Source organism: Pelodiscus sinensis, chromosome 2, assembly GCF_052426305.1.
Source record: "Pelodiscus sinensis isolate ZL-2025 chromosome 2, ASM5242630v1, whole genome shotgun sequence".
NCBI lineage: Eukaryota > Metazoa > Chordata > Testudines > Trionychidae > Pelodiscus > Pelodiscus sinensis.
Window position 1 is genome coordinate 219946035 of NC_143053.1, and position 19547 is coordinate 219965581.

Here is a 19547-nt window from a genome sequence, read left to right on the forward strand (position 1 = left end):
GGTTCGGGGAGGAGGAGGAGCTGTTCTGCAGGGGGCGGGGCCGGGCCGGGCTCCGGCGCACGCAGCGCAGCAGCGGCCCCTGGCAGCTCACGCGGGCGCGGCCTGCGAGTCTCTCAGTTGCCGGGCGCGCCGCGGGAGGCCAGTCTCGTGGCGTTGTGCTGGGCGGGGCTGTAGGAGCGTCGATCAGGCCGCGGCTGAGGTGTGAGAGCGAGGCGGGGGCTGGGAGCTGGGTTAGGGCCCGGCAGGGGGGAGTGGGGTTTAGTTCTGGCTCAGGGTGAACAGGGCCCGGCGGTCCCTGGGAGGTTCCGGCTCAGGCGGGGAGGGGGCTCGGGCTCCTGCTGCGCGTCTGTCACCGGAAGCGGGCTTTGGAATTTGTTCTCAGTCTCTGACTAGCGAAGCGGGAGGCTGTAAACATTCGGCCACGAGGAGCGGGTAAACCGGGCGAAATGTTGCTATTTTGCCCATAATCATCGCAGTTTCCCGCTCTGTCTTAGGGTTGAGGTGCTGAGCTGTCCACAGCGCTTCTGCTATTGACCAGAACAGCTCCGTTCGAAGAACTAAACCTACTAGCATGAGGTAAATATAAAAGCTATAGATGATCTGTCAGGGTCTGTCTCAGCCAGATTAATCCAGAGATGTACCGCTCGTCTGTGACTACTCTTTCCCTTCTTAACCTAGAGCACAGGGCTACTCAGCCAGTCAGCCTACCTTCATTTTTTCCATCTCCTTATCTAGGGAATAACCTTCAGTGCAACGGCCATCCAACCCAGTATCCTGTCTGCTGACAGTGGCCAATTTGTATCTTTTAAATGCCAATAAACAAGAACACTCGCTAGTGTGAATTACATCATAAAAGGGGGAACACAGATAACTTATAATCAAAATAAAGGATATAAAATAGTTTGCCACAGTTGAACTAGTATAATTCAGATTGTTCTCTTTATAAAGTTTCCGTAACGTAGATGTGCAATAGTAAATATTAAGTGTGTTTCCTATAACTTCAACATTTTACTTTGACATCTAGTTTTTTAATCTATAGAACCTCTAGCAGCCTCTGTATGGTTTGGTGTATCATTTTTTGCACAAGTCTTAACCTGTTGCTTTTTCATTAATGAATGAAGCAGGTACTATGTTACCAAGTAATTACTGAACTCTAATACTACATGAAAACCACATTGGGTCAGTCTGCTGATACAGCTAGTCCAGTATCTTGCCTTTTGATAGGGTACGTCTACACAGCAGAGCTGAAATAAGCTATACAACTTGAGCTATGTCAATTGTGTAGCTTAAGTCGAAATAGCTTATTTGGGCTTTTGGCGCTGTCTACATAGCAGTAAGTCCAAGTTAGAACACTCTTCCTCCAACTTTCCTTAATCCTTGTAAAATGAGGGTTACAGGAGTTGGAGTAAGAAGTTATATCAAAATAACTGCTTGCTGCGTAGATCTGGACTATGTTATTTCGAAATAACGTTGCTGTGTAGACACAACCACAGTGACAATGGTGAGAACAAGCAATCATCTCCTGTCATCCACTCATCTCTTCTGGCAGTCAGAGGCTAAGGACACTTAAAGCGTGGAGTTACATACCTGACCATCTTGGCTAATATTGACTGACCTGTTCTCCATGAACTTGTCTAACTCCTTTATTAAACCCCATTATTAATTTGGTCTTCACAGTATTCTCTGGCAAGGAGCTCTGGCATAGGTTGACTATGTTGTGTGAAAAAATACTTTTATTTAAAGCTGCTGCCTATTAATTTCATTTGGTGATTCTGAATGTGCTTGTCAAGTTTAAAACTAACAAACTGGTACTGAGCTGATGAGAGACTGACAATAAATCCCTTTAAGTTTAGGAAAGATACCGAGAAGTGCAAACCTATTGCAATAGAAAGAGTTTGACTATTGTATGCCCAAGGGAGGCACTTTTTATAGATTGTTCAATTTGGGTATCTTTAAAATATTAACTAGTGGTTTCCTCTTTTCTCTTGTTCATAGCTAAAGTGTCAAAATGCAAAGGAAAGCATCAACATGTCTGTAGTTCACACTGGGGGTGGATCTGTCCGTAAAGCAAAGAAAATTACGGTAAAAACATCTTTAAATAATCCATATGATATCAGGTGGAATACTCTAGAAGGAGATGATATGTACTTTATACTCCAGACGTTGGTAGAAAGGATTAAGCACATTGGATTTAAAAAGATTGAGACTCCAAGAAGGAAAAAGCGTTCTATTGCAAAAAGGAAAATTAAAGAAAAATGTGATGCTAGTTGTAGTGAACTTCCGAAGGAGAAGGAAATGGACCATATTCAACAAGAACAAGGATGGACTGACTTAAACATCAGGAAACAGCTTGCTATTGGAATCAATGAGGTTACTAGATCTTTGGAAAAAAATGAACTACTTCTGATGCTGGTGTGTAAATCTGCAAAACCTACTCTGATCACCATGCACCTTATTCAGCTCAGTGCAAGTCGAGCAGTCCCAGCTGGCCAGGTTCCACGTCTTAGTGAAAGCATAGCACCTATTCTTGGCTTAACATCTGTTCTAGCACTAGGTTTTAAAAAGAATTCTGTCACTTTTTCTGAAGAAGTAGAAGCTATAATTCCACGGATACCTAGCTTGGATGTGCCCTGGATTCACCATAGAAGTGAGCAGCTTATGGCAGAGGCATATACTGATCCTTTGGAAATTGAAGATGCAAATCTTATGGAGACATCAGTGCAGGAGTTCTCCCAAAGCCATAAGTATAAGCATACTGAAAGCAGTAAGTTGGATTCTTCAAATGTAACTTTACAAGCTCTCAGAATTAAAAAGCTGGTTCCAAATCCAAACAAGATACGGAAACCCCCCAAAAATAAAAAAGCTGCTTCAAAATAACTTACTTCAGTACTGGTCTTTACAGTGGGAGTAAAGTAACTTGTATGCAGTATTGGAAACTGCCCCATGTAACTAAGTTATAATACTTTTAAATGTCATGACTTCAGATGTAAAGCCATTTGACCAATAGAAGATGAACTCTACTAATATGTTACATTCTCTTATGAAATTTTTGTTCTGACATTAAAGCATACAACCTTTAAAATTGTGCATAAGTGTTAATTGCTTTCTTAAGACATACTTAGTGTTTAGAAAGCCTCGGTTTAAAAGGGTGTGTGGTGTAGTTCTAGAAAGGGTGGGGGCCACTGATCCACAGAAAAACCAGTCGGGGCCCACACAAAAGTGAGAAACAAAAGCAAGCAGTCAACAAACCTCACTGACATAGCCCCCGACTGAGAAGCAGAAAAATACTCCCATACATTCCCCTCAACACCAAACCTTATGTGGGCCTGGGCTAGTAGATTTTGCGGGGGGGGGGGGGGGGGGGGAAGCCTCCAGGCAGTACCAGCCAGAGGAAGGGGGAGTGGCAGTGCACGGAGTAGCTTCCTCCCACTGCCAGGCAGAGCCCATGTATTGGATCTGACTCTGGCCAACAAGGCTTGGGACTCCTCCTCCTACAGCGGGGAGCTAGTGCTCCAGCCCTGTGGGGGGAACATGGGGCTGGAGCACCAGTGCCAGCTCCTCAATTCTGGGGCGGGAGTGCGAAGGAGGAGCCTGAGCCTTGGGGGTTGGATCCAGGCAACTCCTGTTCTAGAATGTGCATTTGCTGTTAAGGAAAAGCATCAAGCAAATTCTTTTGCGGGAATGTATATACTTAGAATAAAACTCTAAAATTAAATGTAACTGTTCAAACAAATGAATATCAAAATTGAAAGTTTATTCAAACAAGTGTCCATGCTGGTATAAACTTTTTTTTTTTTTTTTTAAATCTGGTCATCTATAAGATGCTTCAAGCAAACATCTGTAACTGGTAGTACGTGCTCAGGCTTTGTTTTTGGATGTTAGTACTTAGCTCTGCTAGGTTGTTTTTGGTGATAAGATGCATATTAAACTGGTTTCCAGATATATTTGGTCTCTGATATGCTAAGGAAAACAACAATCTTGATCAACATATGAATTATTAAATACTTCTGTTGCAGAAAAATGCATTTTAAAAAGACTGCTGTACACAAACTGGATCTACATAATACAAAGTTAAGTGCCAATTATTCCATAAATGGAGAATTGAGAAACAATTTCCAATAACTTCAGATATATTTTCTGTACTGTAGTATGTTAAATAGTAGGTACTAATTGTAATCATCCCAAGCAGCTGAAAATGGTATGACACTTAACTCTTGAAAGGAAATGCACTTTAAGAAACTGCCAAAGTAAGAAGTAGAATTTAATATGACAGCATGCACTATTTATTTTACAGGAAACTGTCTTATGGAATTTTAGAAGAGAACAGAGAAGCAACTCAGACTGCAATAAAAAAGTGCATAACTAATCTCAACAAAATAGTTTACTTAGCTCTCACATTTTACTCAAAAGCCTCTTCTGTCCTGCAGGAAGAAAACTAGTAAAAACATGAGTGAGCCTGTTTTGTTTTTAAATAAGGGAGGAATTTCCATGTTCCAGATCAATGATTACCTAGGCTGCCTGTGTTTAGGATTCCCCCTCATCATACACAAGTTAAAAAGGGTAAACAGTAGAGATTGCATACTAATGAGGATAGCTGAAGGTTAAACTGCAGCAGAGGCAAAATGCCCCCTGGCTCTGCCTGGGGGAAAAAAATGTAGATACCCCAAGCGTAAGGCTAAAAATTAGTACTGTATGTCACTTGGGAAACTCTAAATTAACTAAAAAGGTAAAAACACAAATTATCACCCATCCCTGAATAGCAGTTCTTATTCAGGAATAAAATAGCCTTAAATGGCTTGTAGTTTAAGACAGTTTTCCAAACAGTGAATTATGGGAAGGTTCTAGATGAGTTGCCATGTCTGAGGCCTGAATAAGCCAGTGCTAAACCCAGACTTAAGCAAACATTTCCCATCCCAGTGGAAATGGAGGTCCAATAGGGTAGAGGATATTGGAAAGAAAGCTTGCACAGCTCCCACCCAATAACAGCTACACTTGTCCTGTGGGACTTAGTCCAGTTCCCCAGGCTGGGTGTTGCAGCTTGTTTCTTTGGATCACACTGTCACTTGTTTGGTCAAACAGAAATTTGTTTGGCTGTTGAAGTGAATTGCAATGCACGTTACTCAAATTTGGCCTGTGTAACCAAACTTGAGAGGGAGGGAAATCTGAGTGGTGCTGCACCTTCATACACCTGCTTGCACAGCCCAGGGAGCTAGGCCCAACCCTCCCTCTGGACAGGAGCTGCCACTAATGGAGTGTGCTGAGCTCTCCAAACCCTCCTCTATACCTCTTCTGGACCAAGAGGGTACTGAGTGTTGGGGATGAGGATTCATATAGAAAATGGTAGCATGGGAGGGGGAGAGAGAGAGCCAGCATGCAGTTTGTGAATCACAGTAAGTTCAAGAATGACTGGTTTCATCCTCAATCTTTGGCAGCAAATTAAACTCTTTTATAAGCATCCTTATGAGTGGTTAATGGGCCTTAACAGATGCACATCAAGGTTATGCTAAGTTGATTTGTTATAACTTTCCTAGGTGTGCCTGTGTGTACACAGCTTTGTGTCCAGGCCAGCAATAGACCCTCATTGACTTTAAGGTACAAATCATTTGGCTTTAATTACATAAGTGCCAATTAACTCCTAATAGTTAATTGGAAGCTATGGGGTTTTGGAATGTACTATCTTGGAAAGTCTAATGGACAAGGGCAGTACAGATTGTACTTCCCTTAACCAGGACAGTCTGGTCTGGCAACATCCAGGGTCCAGCAGGACCACAGATGTTCCTGGACCAAAGAGCCCAGGTATAGGGAGGACTGGCCATGGGGCAGGAGCATGGCAGGGAGGGGCCAATGATTCAGCTGGGAGCCCTGTGTTGGGGAGGTGGGCAGGGGCACAGCAGGGAGTTCTGGGCAGTAGTGGGGGGGCTGGTAATGGCCATGGAGCTCTGGCAGCAGCCAAGGAGCTCCAGCCCAGGGAACCACGGCCAGCCAAGCAGCAGCAGGACTAGAGAGAGGACCGTCCCTGATTTGACAAATACCCTCAGCTGGGACAAATCAGGTCCTGAGGGTGTTGGACCAGTCCATATATGCTTTAACTTGAATACATATTGAAGCACAGATTGCACCTTGCCTGATAGTCTACCTATGTATTAATATGGGTTAAGACACATTTACCTAATAATATGCCTTTAAATCAGAAGTGGGCAATAATTTTCATGGAGGGGGGGGCGCACTTCACAAATTTTGGTACATGGTCATGGCCAGCACCCCGGCAGAAGGAGTCGGTCGGGAGGCTAGAGAGAGAGACAGAGTGTGAGTGTGAAAGAGACAGACTTTGTGACAGAGTGAATGGGCACAGCAGTGTGTATGTGATTGTGCGTGTGTGTGTGCCACAGACTGGAGGTGTGTGATGGCTGCTGCTAGGCAAGGTTCTGAGCGAAGCCATGCTCTGTCTCTAAGGGAAATCTGTCCTTCTGTGTTGTCTTCCCCTCCCCTGCTCTGCACCCCAAGTCACTTAAGCATCTATGGTTCAGACTGGAGCATAACTGTGTGTCTCCCTCTGCAGAGAGGGGATGAAGAGATAGGGGAATACTCTAACTTAAGCACTTCCATCTCCTCTCCTTCCTCCCACTCTGCACAGCTTGCAGGAGAAAACTGGGAGCAGTTCGGCTGCAGGATGGAGCAAGATGGGGGAAGGGGCAGCTGAACACAAGCTGCTGGCTGTAAGTATGCTCACTCTGCTAATCAGCTGGGCTGGCCCCCTGGGCCTGATTTTACCCACCCCTGCTTTAAATCCTAGTTTAGATAGAGTCCAAGAGCTTGTCCCCTGTACATATGGGATATTGCCCCTTCCGTTATTAAAGAATGACTTTTGAGAGATAAGCTGCTATACAAGATGCATTAAGTCCAGTGCTCAAGACAAAAAGCTAAATGTAAACCTACATTGCTAATTTCAGACAGCAATCCTAATGCTAAGCAAAAATTGCACTCACATTTAGAATGACGGGCGTTAAAGCCAAGTTTATCCATAAATATATTACCAGATATTCAAGTAATGTCCAAAATACCTGTACAGCATATAACCTCCACCACTATTTGGCACTTTCAGCTAGAATTGTAACTTTTGCTGCTCATATGACTGTAGGATAGCAATTTTTAAGAGTTTAGGTATCACAGTTTAAACTAGGAGTTTGATGACATGGAATGTATAACAAATGCTTCTGGTTGAAGAAGCATTCATGAGGAAATAAAAATCAGGTGGCTGCATTTAAGTTAAGGCCAGTACAGAGTCTTTCCAGGGATAGGAAGAAGCCCATGTGTCTTGGTTACTGGCACTACACACAGTGAAATCTTTAGTTCAAAATTCAGGATAAAAACACTACCAGTAACAACTTATGAATACTTATTTACACAAGATACTTCATTAGAATTACAGATTTCAAAGTAGACAAAGGAATGTGCAATTTTGCAGAAGCATTGAAAACATTCAAAACTATAAATATTTTGATAGCACTACCAAAATTCTTAGTTTTACACACAGGCTGATGTTGATCTACTGAGGAAAAACTAAGGTTTTGTGCCACAACTATAAATTAAGTACAGTAATTTATAATCATTCTGGCAACATAGATAATATCTGCACTGAACAGTGCAATACTACTGAATCAATCCACTGATCTATTGAAGATCAAAGTACAAATCTGTATTTTTATTGATTTGGCAGCGTTGCTTACGGAGAAACAAATGTACTAGTCAAACCAGCACATTTTCATACTGCTCCAGTTACAAAAACATCCAAGACTTTCATATTAGTTACAAATGTATCATACTCCATTATTTTACCCCAAATGATGACATCCATATGAATTTAATAAGCAAAGATACTCAGTTTGGATCCTTCATTCTGTTACACTGACAAACACACACCACTTAATAAATAGAAATGCAGCAGTTCATTCACATAATAGCAAAGATTTTCATACCCTAATCCACCACTGCAGTTCAGTTTGTACAAAACAGTCTTTTCTACAGAGTGGAAAAAAAATACCCTCTTTTTATCAAGGTGCGAGCTAAGCTTTGTAAATTTAATGAATGTGCTTTTATTCTTTTTATGGGCAATAAGAGTTTCATGAACTTTCCATTCTATTTCAAAATGTGTAAAATAGGTCAGATATGGTTTTCTTCATTATTTTAGATTTGATGAATTATTTCAATTTTACTGATGTTGTGCTTTTACTCCTCTTGAACAATACTGTTCCAAGAACTGTTATGTAGATTAAATCAATCCAAATGACAACTTCAGAGTTCTAGAAACACGAGAGTTCTTCTTATTGTAATACAAGGCCAACCTAAAAGGAGGAGTAAAATGCAGTAGTTAAAACAAGTATGACAAATATTGGCTTTTTGTTCTTAAATATCTTAGATTTTCAATGTATACATTTTTATTCAAAATTTTTGTCTGTTTTTACATTCCTAAATAGATCTATTTTTTATGGCTAACTGTGTACAGAAGCACTTTTTCCTCTTACCTTTTCAGATTCCATGCCAGGACATCGCCAGTTGTATAAATAATACTGCAAGTTGCCATCTCCTATCCCAAACTTGAGCTTTTCCAGGAATGTTTTGTTTTCCATCAAGTCTAGTGCATTGAACACATCAAATCCCTTCTGGAAATATATAAACATTTTTGAAATATAATTTTAATTTTAAAATGATCCTTTATATATGCACAAAATATATGCACAAAATGAATATAAATTTTTCCAGGTTTCTAAGAACCATTTTTACTAAATAGACATTAGATTTGATCCTACATTTTAATATGCGCCCAGAATAGCAGATTTCCCAATAGAAATGAATGCTGTCTGCATGTCACACAGAGGAGTTTAGATTATACCTGTAAAACAGTGGTTATTAACCTATTTACCACTGTCAGCCATATATAGCTCGCAATGTGGGCCCCATCCACTCAATATACTTATTCGGCCTCCCCACCCTCCCCCCAAAAAAAGTACCTGTTGTCTCTCAGCAATACAAGTCGAATCAATGCATCCCAACACTGGCAAATATTGACCAAGAGTATTTTAAATTAACAAAATAAGTCAAAATGTTAACTGTTAAAATTAATTTATTTACTGTGAGGGTGGCAAAGCAGTGTGGCTGGGCTGGGCACCTGGCTGCAAAATCTGCCTACAAAGATGGGGAGCCTGCTAAATGCATGGTTTGCACCTCAGTCAGAGACTGTCCCCCATGTACTCAATCTCCCCCTGCCCCCAGAAATGCCCTCCATCACCCTACAGAGACAATGTGCCCAGGCCAGGGCAGAACAGACCCAGGGACTGCCCCCTATGCACCCAGCCCCCACACAGGGTCTGACCCTCCCAGCCCCTTCATCCAGGGATTGTGGCTATCTAGCCTCCTATTCAGGGACTGCCCCCCAGTGATACCTACTGTTTGTTCTCCAGGCACTGGTTGCACCCCTCCCCCCTCACATCACAGCTCCCTCACACACGCCTGGCGCCCTAGTCCCTGAACTCCCCAGCCCACACTCACTGGTCTCTTACCTTGGCTATAAGCAACTTAGCCATACAACTCATCCTGTTTGCCTGCCACTGCAGTCCTAGTGCCAGGGAACCTGTTAAGTCTAGGGTCACAAAACCCTTACTGCTGCTTACAAGACCCATACTGCTGAGCTACAGTTCATCTTCAAGTTTGACACAATCAGCTCTGGATTAAACAAAGACTGTGAATGGCTTGCTAACTACAAAAGCAGCTTCTCCTCTCTTGGTATTCACACCTCCAGATCAGCTACCAGAAGTGGGCCTCATCCTCCCTGACTGGATCCACCTCGTCATCTCTAGCCTGATTCTGGCCTGCATATTTATACCTGCCTCTGGAAATTTCCACTACATGCATCTGATAAAGTGGGTCTTTTCCCATGAAAGCTTATGCTCCAACATGTCGGTTAGTCTATAAGGTGTCACAGGACTCCTCGCCGCTTTTGCAGATTCAGACTAACATAGCTACCCCGCTGATATTTAAGACCCATGGGATGAAGGAGGAGGGCAAAGATCACCCTGGTCTCCTGCTAATGCTGCTAAGCCCAATCCCATGCTGCTCCATTTTTGTACCCCACTGCTGGCTCTGTGCCTGAGACAGGGTTCTCCTTTTACCCCACCATAGTTATGTCCATAAGAATATCACAACATGGCTGCAGTGATTGGGCTGCAAGTGGCTCGCAAGATGAGAACCTCTGCTCTAGGAAGCAGGACACTTGTCAGATAACATTCAAGGATAACACATCAAAATAAATGTAATAGTTTTATGTTTGTTTCTTTGCATACTAGTCCTCAAGAGTAATGTAGACTAAACTAAAATCAAACCGCATTTGAGCAGGCACAGGATAGTTGACGTTACACATACATCTCAATCCTAACCTGTTTTCAGTCATGTATAAATGTGCAGGGTTTTTCAAGTTTGGTCCCTTCCTAAAAGTGATGTAATAAATTTGATCTTCCTCTGTCTTGATTGCATGTCTTTCCCACTTACTTGTCCTCTTCCCTCGCTTCCCCCAAATCCATTACCATCACATTACTCTTAATCATCAAAATGCCACAGAAATGGAGCAATCCTGAGTTTTTACTGTAAACCTGGCAATTACACACTATTACTTACCTCTGATTCCCTTCCACTTTTTGTTAAACTCATTATCTGTGTTACTGTAGTGCCTAGGAGCCTTAGTCTTTAATTAGGCTCTGATATTGCAATTTGTCAAACACTTGGTGTATTTTTGTCATGTTCCACTAAATTCATGTTCTCCTATGTGCAAGTGCAGCATATCACTTCTGAATAATCAACTGCAAGATTGTGGTTTAGACTGTAAATTTGTGGGGCCTGTACAAATCTCCATATATAGGGCCCCACTTAAAGCTTTTAGGCAAAACTATAACTACACATTATCAATAAAGCAACAATAATATCCAGCTGTTTGAACAAGAGAAGACTGAACCCCCACCCACTTTCCTCGTTTAAAAAATGCGATTAAAAACTAGGATGTTAGCAACTAGTAGGCTAACAGTTTAACCGATAAGCGATTGCCCACTAGTCCAAGTTTTAAATGAAGAGCATAGAGGGTATCCGCCTGCCCACCCTGTGCTGCTACCTTAGATACAGAAGTAGCAGTGCAAGTCAGCAGCAGCCCCAGTCTGCAGGGGGCCTGAGTTCCTTGTGGACAGAGGCTGCTCCAGTATACCAGAGATTTTTAAACTGGCTCCCTGAATAGACCAGCTCCGGAGTGCCACCCTACACTGCTGCCTCCGATACAGAGGCAGCAGCACAGGGGCAAGGGGCTTCCTGGGAGCAGGGCCAGGAGTTGAGAGCACGCTGGCCCCTCCCCCAGGGAAGAAGCATTTTTGTAACCATATAATTGCTAGCTGAGGTTACACTGTAGTCACGTAGCTAAAATGTAGCTATTTATGCTAAGTGCTATTAGCTATTTATGCTAATGTGCCTCAGTATACCCTGCCAGCCACCCTTTCTAAAAGCAGAAAGGTCCCTTACCTTACCATTGGTAACGGTGAACCAGTGAGAATATTGTGTCTAAAGCTAATTTCAAAGCAAAAATACATGTATAGTTTTTTTAATTGTAATTAAATGTCCTTGTTCAAATATGCATATTGCAACTCTGTAACAAAGGCTGCTTCTCTATAACAAAGAAATCAACCTTGCTATATGTAAAAAAGTAAGACATGTATAACAAAAATTAGAAAGGCCACCAGACCAGATGGTCTAAAAAAAGCCAAGAACAGATGTAAAAATGCCAAAAATTGTGTAACCCCATCAAAATGTAAACTGTAGGCAAATGTCTCTTAAAAAAGACAAGCATTTATCAATAAAAACAAAATATTTATAATCAAAACCAGCTTAGCATAGCAAGAAAAACAAGAAAGTCAATCCTCCCCTAAAATAACAAACATCCATGAAAAAAACCCAGCATAATAATACAAATCTTACTAATCCCAATACAAATAATCCTACTATAAAGAGGAACTGCTTTGCCGTGAAACTTTGGGGACATCCTGCCAAGACTGGAGCATTGGTCCAGGCTGATAGACCCCCGCTTCTCTGACCATAAGCGATCTGCTAGGCCATGGGCCATAAACTAGTAAATATAACATCAATTGGTGGATGACAAGTCAAGTGTTTTCTGCAGAAATTTCATCAGAATTAAGTTAAAAAAACATTAAAGCTGAACAATTATTTCTGCAAACCTCAATAAATTGTCCAAGCTTATCAGTAAATAACTATTTTAATTATCCTGTTCATTCTTCTAACAAAAGCGACGAGGAGTCCGGTGGCACCTTATAGACTAACTGAAGTGTAGGAGCATAAGCTTTCGTGGGCAAAGACCCACTTCGTCAGATGCATGTGACAAAGTGGGTCTTTGCCCACGAAAGCTTATGCTCCTACACTTCAGTTAGTCTATAAGGTGCCACAGGACTCCTCGTCGCTTTTGCAGATTCAGACTAACACGGCTACCCCTCTGATATTCTTCTAACAGTGAACATCCAGTTCTTACTGTTAATTTGGACACTGAGGGCCAGATTTTCACCTTATGCTCCAGATGTCTATACAGTTCTAGCCACACAAAGCAGACTCAAACTGTGGGTTTTAGTTTCCACATTACCAGAAGGTAATAAACCACTCGCTTCGAACTTATTGTTAACAGAACATTGTTCAAAATATATTATTTTGTAAAAGTGCGGCCAGTCTCTTCCATAAGTAAGGGGTTATGGAAATTTTCCCTTTTTCTTGTGCAAAGAGGACAGAAAACCTAGTACAGGTTGGACCTCCCTGGTCTGGCACTTTTCAGGACCCGACTGGCCCCAGATGAGGAACTTTACTGGAGCAGGGAAGGTCATTTGTGAGACTCCCTTCTTTCCCCTGCCAGAGCCTAGCCGCCAGCCTTCTAGCTAACCTCCCCCTGCCACCAGCCCCTCAGCACAGGACTGAGGCACCCCCATCACCACAATCACAGCCCTGCTGCTGGGCTCCCAACCCAGTGAGGCAGTCCCTCTGCTGGAGTGCAGGTGTGCCGCAGGCGGCAGTCCCGCTTGAGCTTCAGCCTTGCTGCCTCCCAGCCTCAATGGGCAGCTCCACTGGGCGGCAGCAAGGCTCGACAGCCCCACTCTCAGGTTCCTGGCCCCGCAGTTGGGCTCCTAGCCCCACAGGGCAGCCCTGCTGCCTCCCACTCCTGTTGCACAGCTGCACCCCTGGGCAGCAATGTGGATGCCAGACTCCTAGTTGTGCTGCAAGGCAGCGCCACTGCTGGGTTCCCAGCTCCACTGCCTGGCAACTCTGCTGCCTTCCAGTCTTGCTGGGCAGTTTCGCTGCCAGGCGGCAGTCTCTGCCACTGGGCTCCAACCTGCTGGGCAGGCCCGCTGCCTCCCAGCCCCCCATCACTCTCGCCCCACACTGTTGCCACTGGGCAACAACCCTGTTGCAGGGCTCCTGGTTTCTCTTCCAGAGGGCAGCCCTGCTACTGGTTTCCAGCCCCAATGCAGGGCTCCCAGCCACCAGCCCTCCATGGGACATTCTGGTCCTGGTTAAGAGAGGTTCAAACTTGTGTATTTTTAAAGTTCTGAAAGTACATTAAAAATCTTTAAATACAAGAAATTACATTACACATTAAATACTTCCTTTCATGTTTTAAAAATTACCCCTCTTTTCTGAGAAAAGTAGACAAGGAAAGTAAGTTACTTACCAATTTAGCTATAATAAGTGCATCATTCATTAAATCCAAGAGAGGAGTTTCTGTATGAATATTGTAGAAGGAATAGGCAGCTTTGAGGCTTTTATGAACTGGATGATGCATAACTGTTGAAGGTAATGTGTAGAAACTGAGGAAATCAGTTAAAATACCATTTGAGCTCTGGGAAGAAAAAAAGTAATCTAATGAAGAATCAACTTGTAATTAACTGATTACATTTCTAGCCATTCTTTTGAAAATTACAAATACAGTAAATCTCCATTAGTCCGGCATCCAATGCTCCGGCACTCCTGATGGTCCAGCACCATCAGGAACCCGGAAGTGCTTGGGGCAGCCAGACAATTGGAGCTGCTCTGCACCCAGCTTCCTTCATTCAGTCGCTGCTGAAACTGACCAGCAGCTGAATTAGGGAAGCCGGGGGCAGAGCAGCTGGGGTGCTGATGGGTTGGTCCCGTAGCGCTGCCTCTCGGGGCTGTGGGACCAACCCGGCAGCACCCCAGCTGCTCTTGGGGATGCTTGGAACAGAGCAGCCGGAGTGCTGCCGGATTGGTCCCGCAGCGCCAAGGGGCGGCGCTACAGGACCAACCCGGCAGCACCCCAGCTGCTCTGCCCCAGGTGCTCCTATTCAGCCGCTGCTGAAACTGACCAGTGGCTGATTCCGGGAAGCCCAGGGCAGAGCAGCTCTGCCCCCAGCTTCCCGGAGTCAGCCGCTGGTCAGTTTCAGCAGCAGCTGACTCGGGAACGTGTGGGACAGAGCAGCTGGGGTGCTGTCGGGTTGGCCCCACAGTGCCACCACTCCCCACCTCACCACACCCCACCATCCCCTCCCCCCCCCCCCCGATAGTCTGGCATATCTGATAATCCGGCACCCCCTGGGTCCTAAAGGTGCCAGATTATCGGAAGTTTACTGTCCTAGTTGCCAGAGGTATAGTGGACATGGTTATCAGCACTGGTCTCTACATGACAACTTCAAAAATTCTCTTCATTAAAATCAAGTGCACAGAATTGGTGCCCTCATAAAATCTTAATTTAATAAACAGAAAGGCAGAGCTGGAGTGGAGGACCTTGAGAAGTCCTCTATTCCATGCCCCCATGATAAGGCAGAGCTGACTAAGTATACCAAGACAAACATCTGTCAGGGAAGACCTAACTTGTTCTTAAAAACCTTCAATGATGGGGATTCCACAACCTCCCTCGGTAATCAAAGAATCATAGAATACTAAAACTGGAAGGACCTCAAGAGGTCATCAAGTCCAGTCTCCTGCTCTCATCGGACCAAGCACCATCTAAATCATCCTTGATAGATGTCTGTCTAACTTGCTCTTAAATAGCTCCAATAATGGAGATTCCACAACCTTCTTAGTCAATTTTTTCCAGTGTTTAACCACCCTGACAGATAGGAATTTTTGCCTAATGTCCAACCTAAACCTCCCTTGCCTCAGGCTACATCTAGACTACATGGCTCCGTTGACACAGCCATGTAAAATAGTTTATTCGGCATAGTCAAAGAAGCGGGGATTTAAATAATCCTTGCTTCAATAAAATAAAAATGGCCGCTGTGCTGTGCTGACGATCAGCTGATCCAGCACAGCGTGGCAGTCTAGACGTGGCACGGTCGACAAGAGAAGCCTTTGTTGACTGCTCCAGTAAACCTCTAGACGTAGCCCCTATGTAAGCCCATTGCTCCTTGTCATAATCTGTTCCAGTACTTAACTCTCCTTGTAACTAGCAAGTTTTTTCTAGTAACTAACCTAAATATTATCTGCAGCAAATAAAGACAATTACTTCTTCTGCTACTTTCCTATAAACAACTGATCACTGTCCTCTTTTTTAAGAACTCATAACGTAAGTATTCATATATCTGTCTCCTGTCTTTTCTCAAAAATTTTCCCGTTCTTTGGAAAAAGGATTTTTTTTTTTTGATTTTTGACACTGTTTTGGGAAAAATATGTATCATATTTGAATCAGCTTTAGGGATTCACATTGAATAAGTATATTAAATTGCAGCATTGTAGCTCAAGAGGGGCACATGAAGTGTTATAAGAGAGAAGTATTTTTTTAAAGGACATCTTTCAATGGGACTTAGTTTCTCAAGCTACATGGGCCATTTTGAAAATTTTACCCACACAAATAATAGCATCAGGAGGTGTGACTTTGAGTATCAGATTACATTTGAGGCAGATTTATCAGGTTCTAGGACTCGCCACATAAATAGGTGCACCTGAAATCAGATAAGCAAGATTTAAATTTTATGCTGGCTTACTGTGGAGTTCCTATATGACATCTCAAGGAATGACATCTGATCTCAGATTCCCATTTACAGCCTCTCTTCGACTTACAAACCGGTTATGGACCAAGCAATTGGTCGTAACTCAGTTTGTTCGTAAGTCGGACCCCATTGAGTTACACGCGACTGCGCTGTTCGTAAGCACGGATCACGTTCGTAACTCGGGGTCTGCCATTTACTACAGCTTTGGTCGTAACTGCGAATGGTCGTAAGTTGACCGTTCGCAACTTGGGGACTGGCTGTACTTATCTCAATCATTTTAGCAGCTTCCTTCTTTCTGGAAAAGCAAGTTAAAATATTATTACTTACAATCAAATTGGGTTTTTTTCCCCCCAAAAGGGTGGTAAAAACAACCTGTTATATTACCCTGCCGTCCATACAGCCTCCAAAAATAAGCATTTTCTTATCATGCAATTAGAATCGGCACATACAATAATGTTTACTGTTCTCTGTTTAATATAAAGAAGAAAACTAAAAAACTATTATGTCAAGCTCCACAAATTAAAAGTTAAGTATAGCTCATGTCTCTGAATACAGTGGAAAGCTACAGTGTTTCCCATGGCAGTAATTTGATGCCATCAGAACATTAATGTCAATATAGCCTTGTATTGATTTACCTGTGTAATATTACTGGGACAGCAAGGATGGAGTTTACATATACCCCATTTACATTGTTAACCAATGTTTTTACCTCAACTACAAAGGTGTCAATAATATGATCCTGAGGCAGGAACCAGTGGGCTACCTCTTCTTCATCCATTACAGGAGCAAGATTAAATTGCTTCAAATAACTGTTGATTAATTCTTGCACTGCTTTAATATCTTTTTGTTCCATTGGTCTCAAACCTGAAGTCTTTGTGGCCTTTTTATAATAAAAGAAAAAAAAAGATGTTGAAAGGTGGAATTAAGTTACAAAAGATGTGAAAGTAGGTTACAGGGCAATGTGTATGCAATTTGCTATAGAATATTTATTATTAGCCTACTTTAGTGTTCTAATTCATTATGCCATTTTATAAACTGCATTCAATCAATATTCTGCACCTTCTACTTACTGAGATAGTCTGGGACCCTTTAATCATTACATACTAGTCTGGGACCCTTTAATCATTACATACTATTACTAACACTACTTCATTACTTCAGGGAACCAACACTATTGTTGTTAGCCTAAACTTCAAACATTGTATTTTCCTTTTTAGATCACTGTTCCTTTTCTTTTAAATTATTTAGGGCCCAGAATAACCCTGATTATAAGAAACTGATCAAAAGGAAAAATGTTGGATACCAACTAAAACTCACTTTTTCATGCATGTTTATATTTAACATGACCATTTCCAGATACTTTTACCCCTCCAAACTAGCTGCTTGTCTAAATATTCTATTCAGACAAACATTTTTCCACTCAGAAGAAAGCCCTTCTTGTCTACCCCCTACCCTTGCCCAGAACCCACACCTCCAGCCAGAGCCTTCACTCCTGCCGCTCACACATCCCAAATTCAATGTAATGAGCATTCATGGCCTTCCACAGAATTTCCATACCCCGATGTAGCCTTCAGACCAAGAAGTTTGCTCATCCCTGCTCTGTGGCATTCTCTACATCATTGATAAAGATATTGAACAGCACTGGCGCCAACACTGATCTGTGTGGGACCCCACACATAATAGCGTTCCAGCAGGACTGTGAACCATTAATAACTACTCTCTGGAAATGGTTTTCCAACTAGTTTTGAATACAGCTTTTAGTACCCCTTTAAGTTGAATTTCCCTAGTTTGTTTATGAGGAGGTCATGCAAGACTTTGATTCCCTCAGGGAACTGATGGGCAGATCCCTTGGGAGCCTAAGATAAGGGGGAAAGAATCCAGGAGAGATGGCAGCATTTTAGAGAAGCCTTTTTGATGGCACAGGAACAAACTATCCCAAATGTGCAGAAATAATAGTAAATACGGCAGGCAACTAGCTTGGCTTAACAGAGAAATCTTTGGTGAGCTTAAATGGAAGCTTACAAGAAGTGGAAACTTGGATAGATGACTAGGGAAGAATATAAAACATTGCTCAAGCATGGAGGGATGTAATCAAGAAGACCAAAGTGCAATTGGAGTTGCAGCTACCAAGGAATGAGAAGGATAACAAGAAGGGTTTCTTCAGGAGGAGGTCAGGAATAGAGTAGAACCCTTGTTGAATGGGAAAGGCAACCTAGTAACAGATGATGTGGGGAAAAAATGAAGTATTCAAAGCTTTTTTATCCTCGGTCTTCACAAACAAGGTCAGATCCCAGACTGCTGCACTGGGCAGAACTGTATAGTAAGGAGGTGAGCATCCCTCAATAGAGAAAGAATGTGTTAATTACTATTTAGAAAACCTGGATATATACAAGTCCATGGGGTCAGACCTAAGGCTGCTGAAAGAGTTGGCTGATGGGATTGTAGAACTACTGGCTGTTATCTTTGAAAACTCGTGTCGACTGGAGGTGCTGGATGATTGGAAAAAGTCAAATATAGAGCCTATCTTTTAAAAAGGGAACAATGAGGATCTGGGAAACTTCAGACTGATCATTCTAACCTCAGTCCCTAGAAAAATCATGGAGTAGGTCCTCAAGAAATCCATTTTGAAACATTTGGAGGAGAGGAAGGTGATCAAGAGCAGGCAACCTGGATTCACCAAGGGCAAGTCATGTCTGACCAACCTGATTACCTTCTAAGGTGAGATAATCGGCTTTGCAAATATTGGGAAAGTAATCACTGTGAAATACCTCGACTTTACCAAGAAGTGTAAAGTTTTGCACTCAGGATGGAGGAGTCCCATGCACTGCTACAGGCTGGGGACCAACTAGCTAAGCAGCAATTCTGCGGAAAAGAAGTTGGGGATTCCAGTAGACAAGAAGCCAGATAGGAATTAACAGTGTACCCTTGTTGCTAAGAAGTCTAATGGCAAATTGGGCTGAACTAGCAGGAGTGTTGCCAGCAGATCAAGGGAAATGAGGATTCCCCTCCATTCAGCACTGATAAGGCCATATCTGGAGTACTGAGTTCAGTTTTGGGACCCCCACTATTGAAAGGAACTTATTAGGGGGTTGGGGCACATGACTTAGGAGAGGCTGAGGGAACTGGGCTCATTTAATCTGCAGAAGAGAAGAAGTGGGGTGGATTTGATAGCAAGCTTCAACTACATAAAGGGGACTCACAAGGAGGAAGAAGCCAGGCTATTCTCAGTAGTGGCAGATGGCAGAACAAGAAGCAATGATCTCAAGTTGCAGTGGGTTGGTTATTAGGAAAAACTACTTCACTAAGGGAGTGGTGAAGCAATGGGATAGGTTTCATAAGGAGCTGGTGGAATCTCCATCCTTAGAGGTTTTTAAGACTAGGTCTGACAAAGCCCTGGCTGGAATGGTTTAATTGGGATTGGTCATGCTTTGAGCAGGGGGTTGGACCAGACGAACTCCTGAGGTCTCTTCCAGCCCTAACCTTCTATGACAGCATCAAAAGCTTTAGTAAAGTCAA

At 42.9% G+C, this 19547-nt stretch overlaps 2 protein-coding genes across 6 annotated transcripts in view; one reads left to right on the plus strand and one right to left on the minus strand.

The window, feature by feature from the left end:
* Nucleotides 1–22: 22 nt before the first annotated feature.
* RPP38 (ribonuclease P/MRP subunit p38) lies at nt 23–3085 on the plus strand. The gene is made up of 3 exons (XM_075922444.2): nt 23–199; nt 495–576; nt 1996–3085. Exon 3 carries the CDS (start codon nt 2029–2031, stop codon nt 2875–2877), a length of 849 nt encoding a protein of 282 aa, XP_075778559.2. The 5' UTR covers nt 23–199; nt 495–576; nt 1996–2028; the 3' UTR covers nt 2878–3085.
* Nucleotides 3086–7674: 4589 nt separating this feature from the next.
* NMT2 (N-myristoyltransferase 2) overlaps nt 7675–19547 on the minus strand; it is a 52714-nt gene continuing 40841 nt past the window's right edge. For 4 of the 5 annotated variants that reach the window (XM_075922437.2, XM_075922443.2, XM_075922441.2 and 1 more), the window contains 4 exons: nt 16741–16911; nt 13757–13924; nt 8523–8660; nt 7675–8342 (listed from right to left, as the gene is read on the minus strand). In XM_075922437.2, the coding sequence (XP_075778552.1) occupies nt 8322–8342; nt 8523–8660; nt 13757–13924; nt 16741–16911 (498 nt within the window). In that variant the 3' untranslated portion in view covers nt 7675–8321. The remainder of the gene's footprint in view (nt 8343–8522; nt 8661–13756; nt 13925–16740; nt 16912–19547) is intronic. The other variant, XM_075922442.2, reaches the window with a different exon arrangement.

Coding starts and splice junctions, on each gene's coding strand:
- RPP38 (XM_075922444.2), top strand. CDS start 2,029: ATGTCTGTAGTTCACACTGGGGGTGGATCTGTCCGTAAAGCAAAGAAA.